Source organism: Myotis myotis, unplaced genomic scaffold (genome assembly GCF_014108235.1).
Source record: "Myotis myotis isolate mMyoMyo1 unplaced genomic scaffold, mMyoMyo1.p scaffold_m19_p_3, whole genome shotgun sequence".
NCBI classification, from domain to species: Eukaryota; Metazoa; Chordata; class Mammalia; order Chiroptera; family Vespertilionidae; genus Myotis; species Myotis myotis.
Window position 1 is genome coordinate 194,995,027 of NW_023416335.1, and position 19,317 is coordinate 195,014,343.

General features: G+C 34.5%; 1 protein-coding gene across 3 annotated transcripts in view; it reads right to left on the reverse strand.

Moving 5' to 3' along the window:
• The window catches only part of CDK17 (cyclin dependent kinase 17), a 90,268-nt gene that overhangs the window by 1,893 nt on the left and 69,058 nt on the right, over positions 1–19,317 (reverse strand). For all 3 annotated transcript variants that reach the window (XM_036301854.1, XM_036301855.1, XM_036301853.1), the window contains exons 6-16: positions 17,717–17,773; positions 16,051–16,165; positions 15,435–15,529; positions 14,985–15,047; positions 11,327–11,450; positions 8,427–8,547; positions 6,231–6,328; positions 5,676–5,781; positions 3,004–3,046; positions 1,921–2,011; positions 335–412 (exon numbers count right to left, since the gene is read on the reverse strand). In XM_036301854.1, coding sequence (XP_036157747.1) covers positions 335–412; positions 1,921–2,011; positions 3,004–3,046; positions 5,676–5,781; positions 6,231–6,328; positions 8,427–8,547; positions 11,327–11,450; positions 14,985–15,047; positions 15,435–15,529; positions 16,051–16,165; positions 17,717–17,773 — 991 coding nt within the window. The remainder of the gene's footprint in view (positions 1–334; positions 413–1,920; positions 2,012–3,003; positions 3,047–5,675; positions 5,782–6,230; positions 6,329–8,426; positions 8,548–11,326; positions 11,451–14,984; positions 15,048–15,434; positions 15,530–16,050; positions 16,166–17,716; positions 17,774–19,317) is intronic.

A 19,317-nucleotide genomic window follows, 5' to 3' on the forward strand; every position in this document is an offset into this window, starting at 1 on the left:
AGCTTCTATGCTTCGAAGTGATGAACCTGATGACTAGGGAAGCACAAGATGTGTCTTCTGCCTCAGGTACCAGGATGGCATGTGCAATGATCAAGCCAGGCCACTTGTAAAAGGTTTCTGTGCCATCTGCAGCTTTCAGGATCCCTGACTTGACTGAGTCAGATTTCTCTCTGAAGAATTACTGAGAATGTGCAATGCTAAACATACACAGTTGTGGAATGCACTGTACATTGGTTTTTACATCAATAATTTTACTGATCAACTTATAAACCAAAAAGTTGGTTCCATGCATAATTTCATGATCGACACGTGAAATGGTTTATGACAAACACACCTGTCTCTGGATAAGAAGAATTTCGAAAACCTGGGTCCTTTTGCAACTGAATCTCTTTCAAACTGAATATTGATACACCTAAAATGCATAGACAGGAATTATCAGGTGAGGTCTAACAGTATTAAAACAAATATAAACCAACTATAGACAAATGTTTAAAAATGAATATTGATTCAACATGAAACATTTATACTACATTTACAAGGTTATAGCCCTGCTGAAATATTTTCCCTTTTGCCCCAATGTTTTAAAAAAACCAAAAAATAATCTCTCTTTAGGACCCCTCCCCCCATCTCTGCTTTAAATCATGCTTCAAGTATGTAGTTCTCTAAGGAGACTATACATTGATATTTCTAGGACCTACTGGGGTTGGGAGACCTAATCAAAATGTATTGCTTTTCCTCTCTCTGTCCTTTTCCTCCCTCCTATGATGGCATGAAGGTATCAGGTCCTCAAACTGTCTTCAGATTTTTTTAGATAAGAACAAGGATTAGATTTGTACATAACTGCCTACCTTAAACTATGAAATTTGATATTAATAATGAAATATAAGTATCATCTTAAAAACATCTGTAATTCACCTTCCTCATTTCAGTCTCTGCCAGAGAGATAATCTTTCATTAAAAACTATATTGTAAATTCTAAGTGGAAAGTCTTGATTTCAATAAGCAAACTTTGATGAATCAATATTGTCTAGTAAATGAGAAATAATGTAAGCTTTTAGAAGCTCAGTTCCCAAATATTCTAATTTCCCAATCACCTTACTTAATTTTAAAGTAAAATATTGAGGTAATTAAAAAAAGAATGTTATGAGTAGAATCAAGCAGTTACCTCAGGCACAAGAAATGGGATGGTTTAGTAACTAACAGTAGGCTCACTACTGTCAGGGCAATAGTAAAGGAAAATCATCTTTATGTCTTAAAAAGGAACTCTACTTTCACAAGAAAACAATCTTATGTTTTGGTTGTGTTTCATTGTTGTTGTTTTTTTTGCCTGAAATCCATTTTTTTAACAACTCTGAATCAAAGCAATACAGACTGGGACTAATGACAATGTCTATCATCAGATGGCATTTCCAACTTAAGTCCAATAAGATTAATTACTCTTGCCTAAGTACTATTGATTTCTTACAGAATAGTGGCAATGTGCTCAGTGTTAAATAAATTAAAACACAGGCAACCAATACATAAAGAAATTCTGATCTAATTACAAGAAGACTAGAATTTTAGGCTTAAAAACCAACAGCAATCTTGCCCTGGCTGGGTGACTCAGTTGGCTGGAGCAACATCCCGTGCACCAAAGGGTTGCAAGTTCCATTCCTGGTCAGGGCATGTACCCAGGATGCGGGTTTGATCCTCAGCTGGGGTTTGTACAGAAGACAACTGATCAATGTCTCTCTTTCACATTGATGTTTCTCTCTCTCAAATCAATAAAAACATATCCTTGGGTGAGGATAAATAAAAACAAAACAAAAAAACCAAAAGCAATCTCTTTCTAATCCCCTAATTCACCTCAGTCTCCTACCCTGGACAAACGAAAAGAAAGAAGGTGTGGGGGAAGGAGGAGAACACTAAAATTTCTCTTACTTTCAGGTAAGGCATGTATCCTTGGTCCCAGACTTCGAAAGTACACATGTTTCATGGCTTCTTCTGCTGAGACTCTTTTCTTAGATTCATACTGTGAAAAAGCAAAGAATTGCGTCATTAACTTTTTCTCTAAATACTGTTACAGGAGGGAAGTTAACACTACTTTACTTTGATTACTTGATACAATCACTATTTTCAAAGAATCAATTTGGAGGTGCCTCAGATACGCTCTAATTTGAGCTATTATTGACTATATCTCAGCCCCAAATTTCTAAGATAAAGTTGGAGCTTACCTAAAAATTTAGATTCCCCGTATTTTTTGAAGAGATGAAAAATTAAAATACTTGAATTTTGGTGTTACTTTTCTTCATGAACACCAAAGGATCATTGAAAATATATCTCTATGACAGACATTATTAAATTACCTATTCAATACCCATTTCCCCCTTTCCCTTGATAGATAACCTAGATTTATTTCAGGTGTCCATTGCTTCAGCTCCAACAGATGGATCATGAATCATGACTGTCCTAGTTTGGGCTAATTATGATAATTCTGCTCCTCAATTCCCAGACTCTCTTATAATTAATGTTCTGGCCAACAAGAGTTAGTTTTGAAAAAAACCTTACAGGGATTTCTGGAAAAGCTTTGACTTTTCAAACACAAAAGGGATAAAGTGGCTGACGCAAACATCATACTCTCTCTTCTCCCTGCTTTGAATGATGATATGAACGCTATTTGGAGGTGCAGCACCTTGTACAGAAATTAAGTATAAGGAAGGCAAAGAGAACATAAGAAAACACGAATTGCAGAGAACATGGCCGTGACACAGTTGATAGATGACAGCGGCTAACTGCCTCAGACTATTCAAGGTCACAATGAGAGACCCACGAAACACATTATGAGAGACCATAATATTTTTACTTTAGCATATACCTTAAGCATGCTAGATACTACAATAAATAATATTATTTAATTGTCATGACAAAATTTTGGAGGTAATACTGATCCCATTCTACAGATGAAGAAACTGAGTCTCAAAGAAGTTGAGCCATTTAACAATTACAACATAACATGTAACTTACCTGAAGAAATTTTGTTATCAATTCGATTCCTTCAGAGTCTAACCTAGAAACAGCAAAAAACAAGTGGCAGTTTATTCTTTTATCTTAGCGTACAGCAACTTTTCAAACAAAACTACTTTCCAAACAAAACTACTTTCCAAATGTTTTAATCTGTGAAACCTAGTGCTCTAAAATAGCCACTCTTGTTCTTTCAAATAGACCAAAGCTGTCTTATCCTCAAAAGACTAATCTCACCACTTATTTAAGAAGAAACTATAAATAACCGGGTGCAACTTCAAATTTCCAATATTCAAAAACAAATTAGATTATTAAAAACGATAGAATTTTTTCTGGTATTGTTAATCTTCACCCAAGGATATTTTTCCATTGATTTTTAGAGAGGGGAAGGGAAGGAGACAGACAGAGAGAAACATCGATGTGAGAGACATACATCGAATGATTGCCTCCAGCACATGCCCCAACCAGGGCTGGTGATCAAGCCTGCAACCAAGGTATGTGCCCTTGACTGGAATCAAACCTGGGACCCTCCAGTCCGTGCGTTGATGCTCTATCTACTGAGCCAAACTGGCTAAGGCAAAAGTAGAGAATATTTTTTAAAATCACCATTCTGTCTCAAACCAAAGTAACCACTATTTATCAGGAAAGCTTAAGTAAATTGCACCAATTTTCAGTGTTCCACTGAAGGCAAGAGTACAAAAGCATCACTTTCCTATTATATAGGTGACAACAAGGAGAAAAGTGATCCCACTATGTATCACTGTGGTCAAGATAAACAGGTAGTCTGCTGAGCACGGGGTACTAGGAACTATAAAGTGCAATTTAAGGATGTCTCAATAACTTCATAAAACTTAATTTACAGGGCTACAAAACCAATGAATGATATAGTCGATAAAGACAGATAATTATAGCGATGAATTTAATACAATAGGGAGTAGAGAATTTAGGGATTATCTTAATGGGATAATCTCCTGATCAGAAATCACAAGTTCTCTCTTGCTGCCTTTCACTTGCAAAAGCACAATTATGGATAAAGAATATTTTCCCACCTGAGGGCTCCTAGTGAGTATTGTGGATGCTGTGGCCTAGACATTTGCCAGACTCTTAATCCTCTGTAGTTTGCCATTCTGACAAATACATAGACCTTCTTGGACACAGACAAACTCAGTGCTACTAAGATCATGGAGAATCTGCTTTAAAGAAGAGCTTTAACCTTCTACACTGGATATTACAATAGCAAGCAATAGATACATGAAATAGGATTTACACTACTTGGGAAAGACACATACACAAAGTCCAGCACATAATATGATTCTTCCTAAGCAGGAATACTTAGAATGTTATTAGTTACTACAGTAACAATAAGAACATCAACTCACATAAACACTTTAAAGATATTTTTGGTTAGAACTGCATTGCTATTCTTCCATAGCCACAGAATAAATTAAACTAGACCAAGCATGTTATGTTGTGTGCAATGTGAATAACGTTTGAGTAAAACAGACATTGGCCTTATTTGGTATCTTGGTGCCCTTTTTATATTTTTTTAAGGAAAGATGGAAAAATACAGTCACAGATATTATTCTGCGTTACTAACTAAAATGTAATACATTCTGCAAGTCAAATTTTATTGGGAGTCAGATGGGTCTAGGGCAGGGGTGGGCAAACTTTTTGACTCGAGGGCCACAATGGGTTCTTAAACTAGACCGGAGGGCCGGAACAAAAGCATGGATGGAGTGTTTGTGTGAACTAATATAAATTCCAAGTAAACATCATTACATAAAAGGGTACAGTCTTTTTTTTTTTTAGTTTTATTCATTTCAAACGGGCCGCATCCGGCCCGCGGGCCGTACTTTGCTCACGGCTGGTCTAGGGGTAGGTCTCAGAAGAAACTAATTGAATGGTAAAATTGAGGATATGAGAGGTCAGAGTTTATATTCTTCAAATACAAATTATTATGTGATTAACTTTGACCAAAATAATGCTGAGTCACCTTTTGTCAGTGTCAAGATTTTACTTATAACACTATCTTAGGTTTTAAAAAACGTATATATAGCCCTAGCCGGGTGCTAGGTGGTTAGAGCATTGGCCCACGGACCGAAGGGTCTCAGGCTCAATTCTGGTCAAAAGCATACAAACTCCCTGGTTGCAGGCTCGATTCCCAGCCCCAGTCAGGGCGTGTGCGGGAGGCAACTAACTGATGTGCCTCTCTCACATCGCTGTTTCTCTGTCTCTCCCTCTCCCTTCCACTCTCTCTAAAAATCAATGGAAAAAATACTCTTAGGTGAAAATTAACAAAACAAACAAACAAAAAAGTAGAGCTGATTCTGTAGAAAGCGAAGCAGAAATTTCATCATGGCATTGAATAAGGAATTAATGCGTTCTTTCTGGTAAAGGGAACATCTATATATACTCTAGAATTCTAATACATACGTTCTATATTCACTTTGTATACAGCTCAATTCTGTGGTCACATAATTTGGTGATCCTTGGTCACTGAATTATAAAAATTAATCTGACACAGGAAGGAAGGCTCAATTAAATTAGTTACTAAAGTATTTAAGAATTGTGTATGTGTATTAAATATTGAATCCTTACTGTGAATAATGCTTCATGAGAGTAAAAAGAATCAAGTACATATTCTCCCTTTTACTTAGAGAAAATAAAAAAAATACCTGGGTGCATGGTTAATTAGAGGTTGTGGTTTATATTTTGGGAAGTTGTAGTTCTTGAATTCATCATTTGAAGAAACACCTGGCCAAGTTTCCTGAGATGGAGTCCCTAAGTTAAAAAAAATTATATACATATAAATATGTAAAAATTTATATAAATATGTAAAAACTTATATATATGCAAATATGTATAAGTAGGCAGAGCTAAGAAAGTGTTTTAAAGAACAATTTATATTTAGTAGGTGATCTGACTTTCAACTGAAACAGAAATGACAGAAATAGTAAACATATGGTCTTTTTTTAGGAATATGCAATGATGCCATAAAAATTATGATGCCTAAATGACACCTACGCTAGAAATATTTCCTAGTAATATGGTAAAGGTCAATTTTCAATATTTCTCTTTTCTATTCTTCCACAAAGGTGGAATTCAGTAAGTAAAAAGTTACCTAGAAGGATTTGTATTTATCATAATTATTTAATTTATAATTCATATAACAAATAGCTCTTTATGTTAGTCTCAGTATCAAATTTTTAAATAGTCTTTAAAAGATTTACCTAGAAGTCGGAAAATTAAGTGCAGTTCATCTTCTACAGTTGATCCTGGAAACAGAGGTCTTCCAGAAGCCATTTCAAAGAAAATGCAACCAACACCCCTTTAAAATATATCATAAAAAATGATGAGTAACCCATTTACATATTATGACACACAAAAATCTTTTTCTTAAGATGGCCTCTCAGGAGAATTTTGTAATAGTCTGCTTTTAGAAAACCTCCTGCAGAGATATTAACATTTATCCTATTTGTCTCAATTTCCATATTGCTATATCCATTTTTCACACATCAAATATCCAGCTATCCTCTGCATGATCCTTGAAGAGTAACAGTAACAATAGCTAACAGTGACTTAATGCTTACTATGTGTTAGGTAGTGGGTAGCAGTGGTAGGGAGAAGCAAATGATTCAAGATGTTTTTACACAGAAAGCAGATAGAACAGGTAGGTGCAGGGTAGAGAGTGTTTGAGTATGTGTATGTAAGAGAAGGAAGAGAAATGGACGGAGGCTAAATGAATAGATACTCTCTTCTACAATTTGTGTGACTACAGCCCTCCCATTTAAGGAGTCACAATCTAGAACTGTATATAACATTTAATTTTATATATTAAAATGTTATATAGAAAGAAAATGATGGCACCATGACGGAAAAAATATGGTAGTTCCTCAGAAACTTTTAAAATAGAATTACCATATGATCCAGCAATTCCACTCCTAAGTATATACCCAAAAGAACAGAAAGCAAGCCTCAAAGAGGTATTTGTACACCCATGTCCATAGCAACATTATTCACAATAGCCAAAAGGAGAAAACAATGCCAGTGTCCACTGACAGATGAATGGATAAATAAAATGTTGCACACCTATGCAATGATTATTCAGTCTTAAAAGTCAAATATCTACAACATGGGTGAATTTTGAAGACACTTATGCTAAGTGAAATAGGTCAGTCACAAAAGGACTATATAATTCCATTGATATGAAGTACTTAGAAAAGTCAAATTCAGAGACAGAAAGTGGAATGATGGTTGCCAAGGGCCAAAGGGGGAGGATATAGGGAGCTGTTTAATGGGTATCGTGGGAAGAGGATATAGGGAGTTAATGGGTATAGTGTTTCAGTTTTGCAAGATGAAAAAAATTCTGGAAATGGATGGTGGTAATGGTTGTACAACAATGTGAATGTCCTTAATCACAGAGAACTGTACACTTAAAATGGATTAAAATGGTAAATTTTATTTACCACAATTTAGAAAATAAGTTTAAAAAAAGAAAACTGTTATACAAAACAAAATTATATAATTGTTCAACCCAGGACAACAGAAGGAAGTATATGATTTATCACTACATGAAGGCTATAGGCAATGAAATGCAACTGCATTTCAGAGGAAGAAATTGCCACCGGAGGCTACGTTGTATTCAAGAAGGATTTATGAAAAATTGTGTTTTGAAAGTTCCTAGGTACAGGCCCATTAGAGAAAGAGCAGGCATTCCAGATGGATGGACTGGTGTGAGCACAGCAAAAGTGGGAAAGCCCAAGTTATGTTTCAAATATAATGAGTAGCCCATTTAGCTAAAAGGGAACATCTGTGTATAGGGATCCTCTGAAGTAAGTTGGAAAAGGCAGCTTAGAGACATTTTATAGAGACCATTATTAAGTACCAGGGTGAAGAACTGTACCTTATTCTAAAGGTAATGAATAGGGAAGGAGGCAAGGGTGTTTGAATGAAGGGATGTCATGATCAAAGTGGTGTGTGAGGAAGATGGTTATAATATTTTATTCTTTTTAGATTACCTTAAAGCAAGTAGATTTTGGTGACTATTAAATGACAATAAAAACAATAATTTTGTTTTAAATTACTATGTACCAGACACTCTTCTAAGTGCTTTATATGTATTAGCTCATTTGGCCTTAATATTATGCACAGAACAGTCATTTAAAGTCATTATTATTACTATTCCCATTTCCTTAAATGAGGAAACTAAGGCACAGGTCTATAATCTGAATAAGGTTATTATGAAGATATAAGTGGTAGAATTGGTATTTAAACCTAGGTGATCTTACGTGCCAGAAATCTTAGTCACTGCTTATCTCATGGCTCTTTAATATCTCCATAAAAGTCAAATATCTATCAGTATGCCCTGTATTTATGGCTACATTCTTTCAAAATTATAAATAGCAATAACATCCACATATATTTACCACATGTCAATCTGTGTTGAGTACTCTGAGGAACCGAGAAGCACATCAGGTGGCCGGTACCATAGTGTGACAACTTCATTTGAGTAGGTCTTTGTGGGAACTGACTTGGCTCTAGCTAGTCCTTCAAAGAGAAAGAAAAGAAGAAATAGCTATAATGAATTTCCCAGCCAATGTCCTCACCATGACTCCATCACTAGGATGCCTGAGATGACTACTCTGTAGCTTTTTAAAACTTAACAAAATTAGTTTTATAATTTTTTTTACCTGCGCATGGTGTAAGGGGTCAGCAAATCCTTACATAATTAAACTAAGTAATAGTAATCCCACAATAGGTATTATGCTTACTTTTATGCATATGAATGCACCTGGTACAGTGTCTGGTTTAATTTAAACTTAAGATATTTTCCTGTTATCCATGAATCATGCCAAAATTATTTCCTAGCTAAACTTAAATTAATGCAAAATGGGCCAATGACATCGAGATGAACAATTTTATTTCTTATAGCTATAGGCTTTTGTCACCTTTAAACCTGATTCCAACTTTAATTTGCTACACCAATTTTTATCAAAAAAAATAAAGAGAGAGAAGCTATTGGTCCTAAACCTTTTTTTAAATCTCTAAACCTACTTTTTAAATATTTTTTTTTTTACTTTTCAATTACAGTTGACATACAATATATTAGCTTCATGTGTACAACATACTGATTAGACATTTATATAACTTATGAAGTGATCACCCTGATAAGTCTAGTACCCATCTGACACCATTCTGTAGAGTTTTATTGACCATTTTCTTGCAAAAATCTTTTTAGAGAAAGTTCCTTAGAATAAATTACACTGCTTTTCTGTACTCTTTTTAAATTTTACGTTATAGGGATAATTTTAAAATAAGACAAACCTCACTGCCTTTAAAGGGTATTATTAATTGTTGTAAATGATATAAAACACATACCATTCCTTTGCTAATTTAATATGGAATTCACTGATTATCCAGAAATAAGGATGAGTTCACAATTTTCCCTCTTGAGCCGTTGGCATAAGAGAGTTATTTTTACTACCTCTAAGCCTCAAAATTCTGAAGAAACAACTTTAAAAGATGTCTGAAGAAATATAAATTTATTTTAATATATAGTTTATTTCAAACAAGGAATAATTACTTTTTCAGGCTGTGATTTCTGTTATATATAACATATCTGATTAAAATATTACATCTTTTAAATGTCATAAAATGATAATACTTTAATAAACTGGATTAAGTCACTCCAATGAAACCAGAATTTAAAATAATAGGTAGCATTCATTCTATTTTTGTTTGATGGCTAAAGGGTATAACTAGAACAATGTTGATAATATTTCATTTAATTACAAGTTTTATTCTACCATCCTAACTTTGAAAAATAAATTCAACAAATTATTTTCCTTCCAACTTTGGTAATTAGCAAGATGAGAGCAGCTTTTTGATCGCTCTTCCTGATATGAATAGTGGTTATATGAGGGCAAAGGACAGGGCCACAAGTTGACTTATTCTATATCCTATGGCATCAAAACAATTATAGTTTCCTCAGTACCTTACTCTCCTACTCCTGAGAGAATTCTGAACTAGGGTGCTTGTTCATGCAGTGTCCTGGTTCACAATCTGAATTTCAGCATTGGCATGAAATGAAATAATAATCTCTTCCAAACCAAAGTACTTACATGTGATACAGTATTATTATATAAGCCATTTTCTATTAGAGATGAAAATGTCTATAGTAGTACTTACTAAACCTGAATTTCACCAATTACAGCAAAAAGAGTAGAATTTTCACAGGGATAAAAAACAATTTACAGTAAAATATTCAAAGTTACCTGACCCTCCCCTACTTGCAACCAGTAAAAAAAATATTGGTTTTCCTTTTTCATTAATGAGGAGGTCTGTGGTTTCAAGTTTCAGTGCAACACATATGCATTACTAATGCAACCAATAATATATAACTAAAAGCAAAACACAAAATTGATTATATTATCTTATGGAACAATCAGAACTTCTTGTTGGCTTGTGGAAGATAAGATTTACTTGGCTTGCTTTGTAGAATTTAGAAGCAAAATTTCAAGCACTGATAGTATTCTTCCCACCAACCTTGAACTCCCAAAGGTAAATTTTTGATGGCCCTTGCCATTCCTTTATGGAATTTCTAATAGGCAAGCTGGATTTCTCTAACATTGCCATTCATTTTGGGATTATAGAATAAAGAACAGTGAATGCAGCTTGGCAAAAAAGAGGAGAGAGTCTGAGGGGGTAATAACAATTATGAGGAAAATAAACCATGTGTAGGAGATTGTGTAATATATATAAGCCTATGCAAATAACTTGTACTTTCTTGTTTAAACACATGACCATTTCCTTTTTAAGGAAGGAAATACAAATAGCAACTTACCTTTCAAACAAATGGTAAAGGTTTAAATAAGTAAAAGTATAGAAATTTCTAGAATTTACCACTTAATAACAGTGAATTTGTAATTTGTTACTAAAAGACTACAATGACTACTACCAGGTAAGTACAGTTTGGTGTCACTGCCTTGATTTATACCAAGGCACTAGTAACATTACCCCTTATTACTTTTGGATCATCAATACAAATATTAATACAGTGAAAAAGGCAAATAACATTCAGTATAAATTTGATAGCATATTAGACTTTTGGAGACCTCCTGAAAGGGCCTTCGGGGTCTAGGGATCACACTTGAGAATGGTGCCTTTTAGCATTTACTAACATAACTCACCTACCAAAGTTTTTGTCAAATATCTTATTCAGAATTTCTTATACAGAAAATTTCCACACCCATATAAAAACAATTACAGTGTCAACGGTTGTTCTAACCACCTAGAACTATTTATAAATATCTCATACATTCCGTACCAAAATCGGCTAGCTTTAGTTCTCCTTTTTCATTAATGAGGAGGTTCTGTGGTTTCAAGTCTCGATGCAACACTTTCCTTCTGTGGCAATATGCCAAACCACGTAGAATTTGGTATAAAAACAGCTACAGAAACAAATAAATAGAAATTAGTCTTACAGATAATGAGACAGACTTTGGTGTAAGTGTAAGTTATGGTAAAGAGAAAAGCAACTGGCTTAGAATAGCAAAAAAATAAAAAGAAATCATACCCTTAAGTACAAAACCTTTTCCTTATATAGTTGTTTTCTATTTGAAACATCAATCTATTTTTTTAGTCTGATAGTATCTATGCAAATAAATAAAAATAGCAGTTTCATAAAGTGAAATGAAACTTTGCATTAGAAGTAATAGTTTGCTTATTATAGAAAATGATCCTATATAATAAAAGCCTAATATGCATATTGACCAAACAGCAGAACGACCAGTCGCTATGATGCACACTGACCACCAGGGGGCAGACACTCAATGCAGGAGCTGCCCCCTGGTGGTCAGTGCACTCCCACAGGGCAGCGCAACTTAGCCAGAAGCTGGGCTCATGGCTGGCGAGTGCAGCGGCTGTGACAGGAGCCTCTCCCGCCTCCTCTGAAGCACTAAGGAGCAGCGAGCCTTATGGTAAGGAGTGAGGGGTCCTGGACTGCGAGAGGGTGCACACCGGGTTGAGGACTCTCTCCCCCCCCCCCCGCCCCCCCCTCCCCGTGCATGAATTTTATGCACTGGGCCTCTAGTTTAAAATAAACATATCCTTGCCCGGCCTGCCAGTGTGGTCAGTTGGTTGGAGAGTCATCCAATACACCAAAAGGTGGCAGGTTCGATTCCCAGTCAGGGCACATACCCAGGTTGTGGGTTGGATCTCCATTTCAGGAGTAAGCAGGAAGCAATCAATGTCTCTTTCTCAAACATCCATATTTCTCTCTCTCTCTCTCTCTCTCTCTCTCTCTCTCTCTCTCTCTCTCTCTCTCTCTCTCTCTCCCTGTCTCTAAAATCATTAAAAAAATATATAAAAAATTTAAAAAAAACAACACATATCCTCATAAACTTATAGGCCTACCAAGGCTTACAGTTTGATTATGAAATTCTGGCAAAACAACCAACCAAACTCTATCCCAGCCATGGGCAAACTACGGCCCGTTTGAAATGAATAAAACTAAAAAAAAAAAAAAGACCGTACCCTTTTATGTAATGATGTTTACTTTGAATTTATATTAGTTCACACAAACACTCCATCCATGCTTTTGTTCCGGCCCTCCGGTCCAGTTTAAGAACCCATTGTGGCCCTCGAGTCAAAAAGTTTGCCCACCCCTGCTCTATCCTCACCACCCACCCTGCCCAAAAAAGAAAACCTGACCTGGGACAATGTCTTTTAAAGGTATTGGAATTGGTAGTTTTACGAAAACTCTGAGATGTCACACAGAATAGTGCCTCACAAAGCTCTGGCAAATTCTGTGCTATAAAAATAACCTAAACCAGCTTCTATCACCTACCTCCTGGGTATTTTACTTTCAGCACCTCCTACTCAGCCTTCAAAATCTGCTATGATTCAGAACAGGGAATTAGCACTATAGAGCTCTAAATAAATCTTTGAAAGAAGCAATTCCTAAGGCTAATGTAGACTTTTTGGGTTGATTTTGGTGGAAAAAGGGATATGAAACACAGAGGGTTTTTGACTCTTTGGGATTAACAAAAAAGAGCCTGAAGTAGAGGACTGAAGAGTGTATCCTTTGTTTACTTCGAGGTGAAAAATAAAGCATTAGAACAGTGATTTTCAACCTTTTTCATCTCATGGCACACATAAATTACTAAAATTCTGAGGCACACCAAAAGATATATTATATTTTGGGCTGATCTGACAAAAAATTTTGATTCATTCACGCCAAATGAGATTGTTGTGTTGCCTGTTGGCAATTTTTTATTTGATAACCTAAGGGAAAAGAGATCAGTGCCCCTAACTAAATAGTCAGGTATTGCATGTTTTAACAATTCTTGTGGTACACGGGTTGAGAATTGCTACATTAGAACTCTGAGAAGAAGCCAAAGCAGGTAAACAATAGGCTTAAAGAAATTCTAAGTAGCCGAGTTTCTACACTACATATTTATGGGTTGTTTTGTTTAAAATTACTCTTTCCATATATTCCTGTTACTTTTTAACTTTGGACAAATAAAAGTAGAGAGTTAAATTTGCTATTTAAACAAATAAAAATACTTTAAGCCAGACATGCATTAAAAGACATAAACTTCTCAAATCTTTGTCAAATTATAACTAAGGACTTATTTTCTTTCCAAATTATTGTTAATCTGAAAGCAGGGGGGAAAAAAAAATAAAAACCACAAAGAGAAATATATGTAAATGAGATTTACAACAACTTGCCAAATAAAATGCAAAATATGATGAAAATAATTCTCAGAGAATGTATATGGAAAGACACTTAAAGACCTATTCTAAAATTCTTAGCAATGTGGTATCCAATATACTCTGAATTGTCCTTTAGTAGAAGAAACTGATTCTCCTTTATATCTATCAAAATTACAATTTTTAAAAAAATGTAAGTTTAAAGTTAGTATCTACAGAATTGGAACTGTCTCAAACCCACAGCCAAGACAGCCTATTTCCAGAATAGTTTCTCACAAATTGCCCACTAAGTTTGGATAAGTAAATCTTTGCTAAATTTAGCGCATACCACTTTGGTCAAAGAAACCTACTGTAAGAACACAACTGTATCAAATGTTTTTACTTGATTTTACTTTTCCCTTACTTTTGGGTTTCAGCTGACAGTGATTATTATGCCAAACTTTTCTGGCATTACTTGCATCTTTAGATATACAAGTAAGAAAACAGAACAATTATCTCTTCTCCTCCTGACAATAGAGTGGTATTTCCAGCTTACTATTCGTAATACTTGTGCATGTTAGGGAAGCCGAAACTGGTTTGGCTCAGTAGATAGAGCGTCGGCCTGCGGACTGAAAGGTCCCCGGCTCGATTCCGGTCAAGGGCGTGTGCCTGGGTTGCGGGCACATCCCCAGTAGGAGATGTGCAGGAGGCGGCTGATCGATGTTTCTCTCTCATTGATGTTTCTAACTCTCTATCTCTCTCCCTTCCTCTCTGTAAAAAAAAAAAAAAAAAATCAATAAAATATAAAAAAAAAGAAAAAGAAAAGAAAAGCCATTCTTAAAAAATATATATATATATGTATATTAGGGAAGTTTGCCATTTAAAGAAGGGCTTTCACAGAATGAACTAATCATTTGTATTTATTTTAAATATTTGGATTTTTATATAATAGGCTTTTGGTTTTATTTTGTTTTTAAAGCAGATTACATGTGTAAATATAGTCTGTATATCAGTGTTATGATGTGAAAATATATGTCAAAAGTGGTTTTTAAGAGTTTTAAAAGAAAGCAGGTTCTACAAAAAAGTCTGATCTTAAGAAGTAGTGTAGTATAGTTAATAATAAGTTCTGAGTAAATTATTTAGAGGACAATAGCCTCTTTAAAATGCCAAACAGATCATTCTGAAGCAGAACAGTTATCAAGTTAGTATATTTCATTAAGTAATGTAGTTTGTTTATGCTTAGGGTTAGTCTCTGCTTTAAACAAAATTTAAAATTACACATTAAAACATACCTTCACATTGTGCATACTCATGATGTTTCCACAATCATCCATGTACTGTTTTAAGTCTTTATCCTGAAAAAATACAGCACTTTACTATGTGATACCGAGGAAAGATATTGAATGTACCACATAATTTAATTAAATACCAATAACTAAGCAAAAATGTCTCTGGGCCTGTTAGAAAATCCAATTTGCTATGTTTTATTAAAGCAAAAGTAGCCCTGCCCAGTGTTGCTCAGTAGTTAGAGTGTCAATCTGCGCACTGAAGAATTGCAGGTTTATCCCAGGCTCGGTCAAGGAGCACGCAGGAGAAACCAATTGATATATTTCTCTCAATGTCTCTCTCTCCACCTCCCACCCTCCCTTCTGCTCGCTCTAAAAAATCAATGGAAAAAATATCCTCAAAAAATATCCAACAAAAAAGCAAAAGTAAATACTGAATTTTAATTAAATGCTTACCAGATACTCAAACACCAGAGTCAAAGATTTATCTGTGTGAACAATGTCATGTAAGGTAACTATATTTGCATGTTTTAGATCCTTTAACAGTGAAACTGCAAAACAGAAAAGAAAGTTAATTATTGGTCTATGGTAGCCTGTCTTTATAATAACCTGAAGTACGTTTAACATAAATTGATTATATTTAATAATCTCTTAAGTTTAAAACATTAATTCACCAAGGGGATTTGAAGTAGAAATTCTAATAGAGTTAATTTTTTTCTTTTCTTTTATGATCCTGTGTTTGATATTTTTAATACTTAAAGTTGTCTCCAATATAATAATACTCTGCTTATTATCTTCTGTTTTTTCCCTCAAATGTTAGCTTATTGAGACTTCTAGGATTAATTACATATAAAGTACAAGGTACCTTTTTTCTCCAAATTGCTCATCAGTGCCTCAAACCATTTTCTGGATATCTCTCATTTTAAAAAAAATGGTACCATGATAGAAATATATTTACATTCTGCATATACTAACTTATAGCTTTTCCCAATGTGCCATTATATAACAGTTCCCAATGTCAAATATTTGTCTATGATATAATACATTTTACTCACAAAAGATCAAATTATACCTTCTCTTATCGCTGTGCAGGGTGCACCTTCTTCGTGTTCCAATCGGATCTCTTTTAATGCCACCAAATTCTCTGTCAATTTACTTCTCCCTTTATATACTGTAGCATATGTACCCTATAAAATATATTTTTGAAAGACACAGCAAAAGATCACAAAGAGTATATCTATACCACCTACAAAATAAAGAGCACTAACCAAATTTCTGAGCATATGTTAAATTCGACCTTGCAAGGAAAACTCCACAATGATTAGCCTTGGCTTTCCTACACCTAAAAGGACATTCAGTTCCATATGCACAGATTCCATACTTACAACCAGGGTGCCCTAAAATTATGAAATGTAAAAATATCTAATTTACTTTTTATACTTTGCATCAGATTAATAATTGGAAATCAGTAGCTTTAGAAACGAAGGCATTTTACCTGCAATAGTATGTGGAGATTGAGGAAACTGAACATATTAACTGAAAATTGAAATTCTAACTAACACATTGTTAAATTATAAAAATCTTACTGTTTTTTTAAAAAATATATTTTATTGATTTTTTACAGAGAGGAAGGGAGAGGGATAGAGAGTTAGAAACATCGATGAGAGAGAAACATCGATCAGCTGCCTCCTGCACACTCCCTACTGGGTATGTGCCAGCAACCAAGGTACACGCCCTTGACCAGAATCGAACCTGGGACCCTTGAGTCTGCAGGCCGATGCTCTATCCACTGAGCCAAACCGGTCAGGGCAAAATCTTACTGGTTTTCAGAATTTTTAAACATTAACTCTCCTTTAAAAAAACAAATAGAGTTTTGGGGTGGGGGCAGGCTAGAAGGGAACATATGTAATACTTTCAACAATAAAGAAAAAAAAACCCAACCACAATTGTATTCTACAGGGGATTGCTTCTATCATTGCCAGGATAGCTCTCAAACTCTCTCAAGAATTCCCTGTTAACTAATTCTTATTTTCTTTACCTTCTCTCACTCTGGGAGGGAGACCGTTTCAAAATTAGTAGTAGCAATAGCAGCAAGTTCAAGAAAACCCAGGTCTTATTAGCCAAGAATTTCTTTCTGTGACAAGTATCTTTAAGATAGTATTTTGGCCCTAATCGGTTTGGCTCAGTGGATAGAGCATCGGACTGAGGGGTCCCACGTTCGATTCCGGTCAAGGGCATGTACCTTGGTTGCAGGCACATACCCAAGAGGGGGTGTGCAGGAGGCAGCTGATCGATGTTTCTCTCTCATCGATGTTTCTAACTCTCTATCCCTCTCCCTTCCTCTCTGTAAAAAATCAATAAAATGTATTTTTTTTAAAAAACCATAGTATTTCGATTTTTCACAGGTTTGAACTTATGCAATACCCGTATGACAGTACAGGTAGCAGATTGTCAGGGAGCTAACTAACAAATTGATACCTAACTAACAAATTGCTACCAAGGAAATTCAATATTTTGTGCTTCAATAAAGATTACAAGGCGATAGAAAATACTATTTTTTTCTCAAACTAATAGGGTAATTTTAAGAATTTTTTCTTTCTAACCATCTTTTCATAACAAGATATGAACTTTTACACAATAATGCTTACTTTTTTTTTCCCAGGTTGGGAAAAACTATAGACTAATAGAGAAGTTTAGGTTATAAAAAAAAGTCTTACATTTTAAAAGTGTTTACTTACCTCTCCAAGCTTCTCCAATTTGATGTAGGTTTCCATTTTCCCAAACCCAATTTCTGACTGAAAGCAAACAATCATATATTTAGTATTCTTAAAATTTCAATTAATCTCTTCCTCAATTTCTGAAATTCTCCTGCTCAAAAGAATGTCTTGGAATAGAAAAAATTGATTATAATTAAATTGTTGAACATCTGTCAAGTTTTGCCACATACCTGATTTTTAGAATATTCAAAGGTTCAAAAACATCAAAGTTCACAATTAAAATTTATACAGATTAGTTAACATTTTACTGTTTTAAGACTGAGATTTTAAGTTACCAAAGAATTTTATAAAAACACGATTTTTTAAACAAAACTACAAAATAATTTTTCTATATATTTTCCTTCGCTAATCTTTGTGTTCCCTAGGAATGCCAACAAAATACTATTTGTCTCAGTTTTTCCAACCAAAATATAATGAAAAAGACAACTGCAAGCTACAACCTATTATGGATCAGGAAATAGCTGACAGAGAATAAGCAATTTAAGTTCAAATCTGGGAGGGGGGAAAAGGCTTTAAAAAGTGAGTTTTCAAACTCATTGCTTTTAAACCTTGAACTTGTTTGTCTATTTTGTATGGAATCAAAAAATGAGATAAATGGAATGCACTGAAATATGTAATGGAAATTCAATATTTAAAAACTAAAAAACAAGACAAAAAGTCCTAACACAAAAGATCTAGGAAAAAATAGAGAGAGATGGAAATTTAGGTATTGAGAGAGCAAAAATAGGAAAAAAGTTAAGCAGAAGAAGAAAATAAGAATTTTCTTAAAATTATTTTCTAGTACCCTTTATAGATAATGAAAAAGACAATAATGTAAAAAAAGACAAGCTTCTTAGAGTGGTGCTAATATCCTTAAATAGACAGTAAAAGGACATAATGTTCTTTTATATGTAATCTCAGCAGTAAAAAGTGTGTCAATTACATTAAATAGTATGTTTTAGTCAAATTCTGGAGGTTCAAATATGCAATTTCTTCTGGAGGTATTGAATAAAATCTGACAAGCAGATTTTTAACATCACTCACCAAACTTTGAATAGGATAAACTGCCCAAAGTTGAATGACCAAAAGTAGCAGAGGCACCTCAAAGGAACTGTTTTTATACTTTTTTTTTACAATGATATATATAAAGTTAAAAAGACACAAGGAAAACTGCATGTTCAACAGTATTTAATTCAATTTTGATTAACTAATAAAAACTTTGGTCAGAGGAAGTATCATTGAATTAATGAAAAATTGCTTCTTTTTGCACTCTTGTAAGACCTAAATATAATGTTTCCAAAAAAACCTAACTAAAAATGAAGTTTTGGGCCGAGACCGGTTTGGCTCAGTGGATAGAGCGTCGGCCTGCAGACTCAAGGGTCCCGGGTTCGATTCCGGTCAAGGGCATGTGCCTGGGTAGCGGGCACGTCCCCAGTGGGAGATGTGCAGGAGGCAGCTGATCGATGTTTCTAACTCTCTATCTCTCTCTCCCTTCCTCTCTGTAAAAAATCAATAAAATATATTAAAAAAAAAAATGAAGTTTTGGAACCAACATAATCCATCCATCAAGTACTATCTTGTAT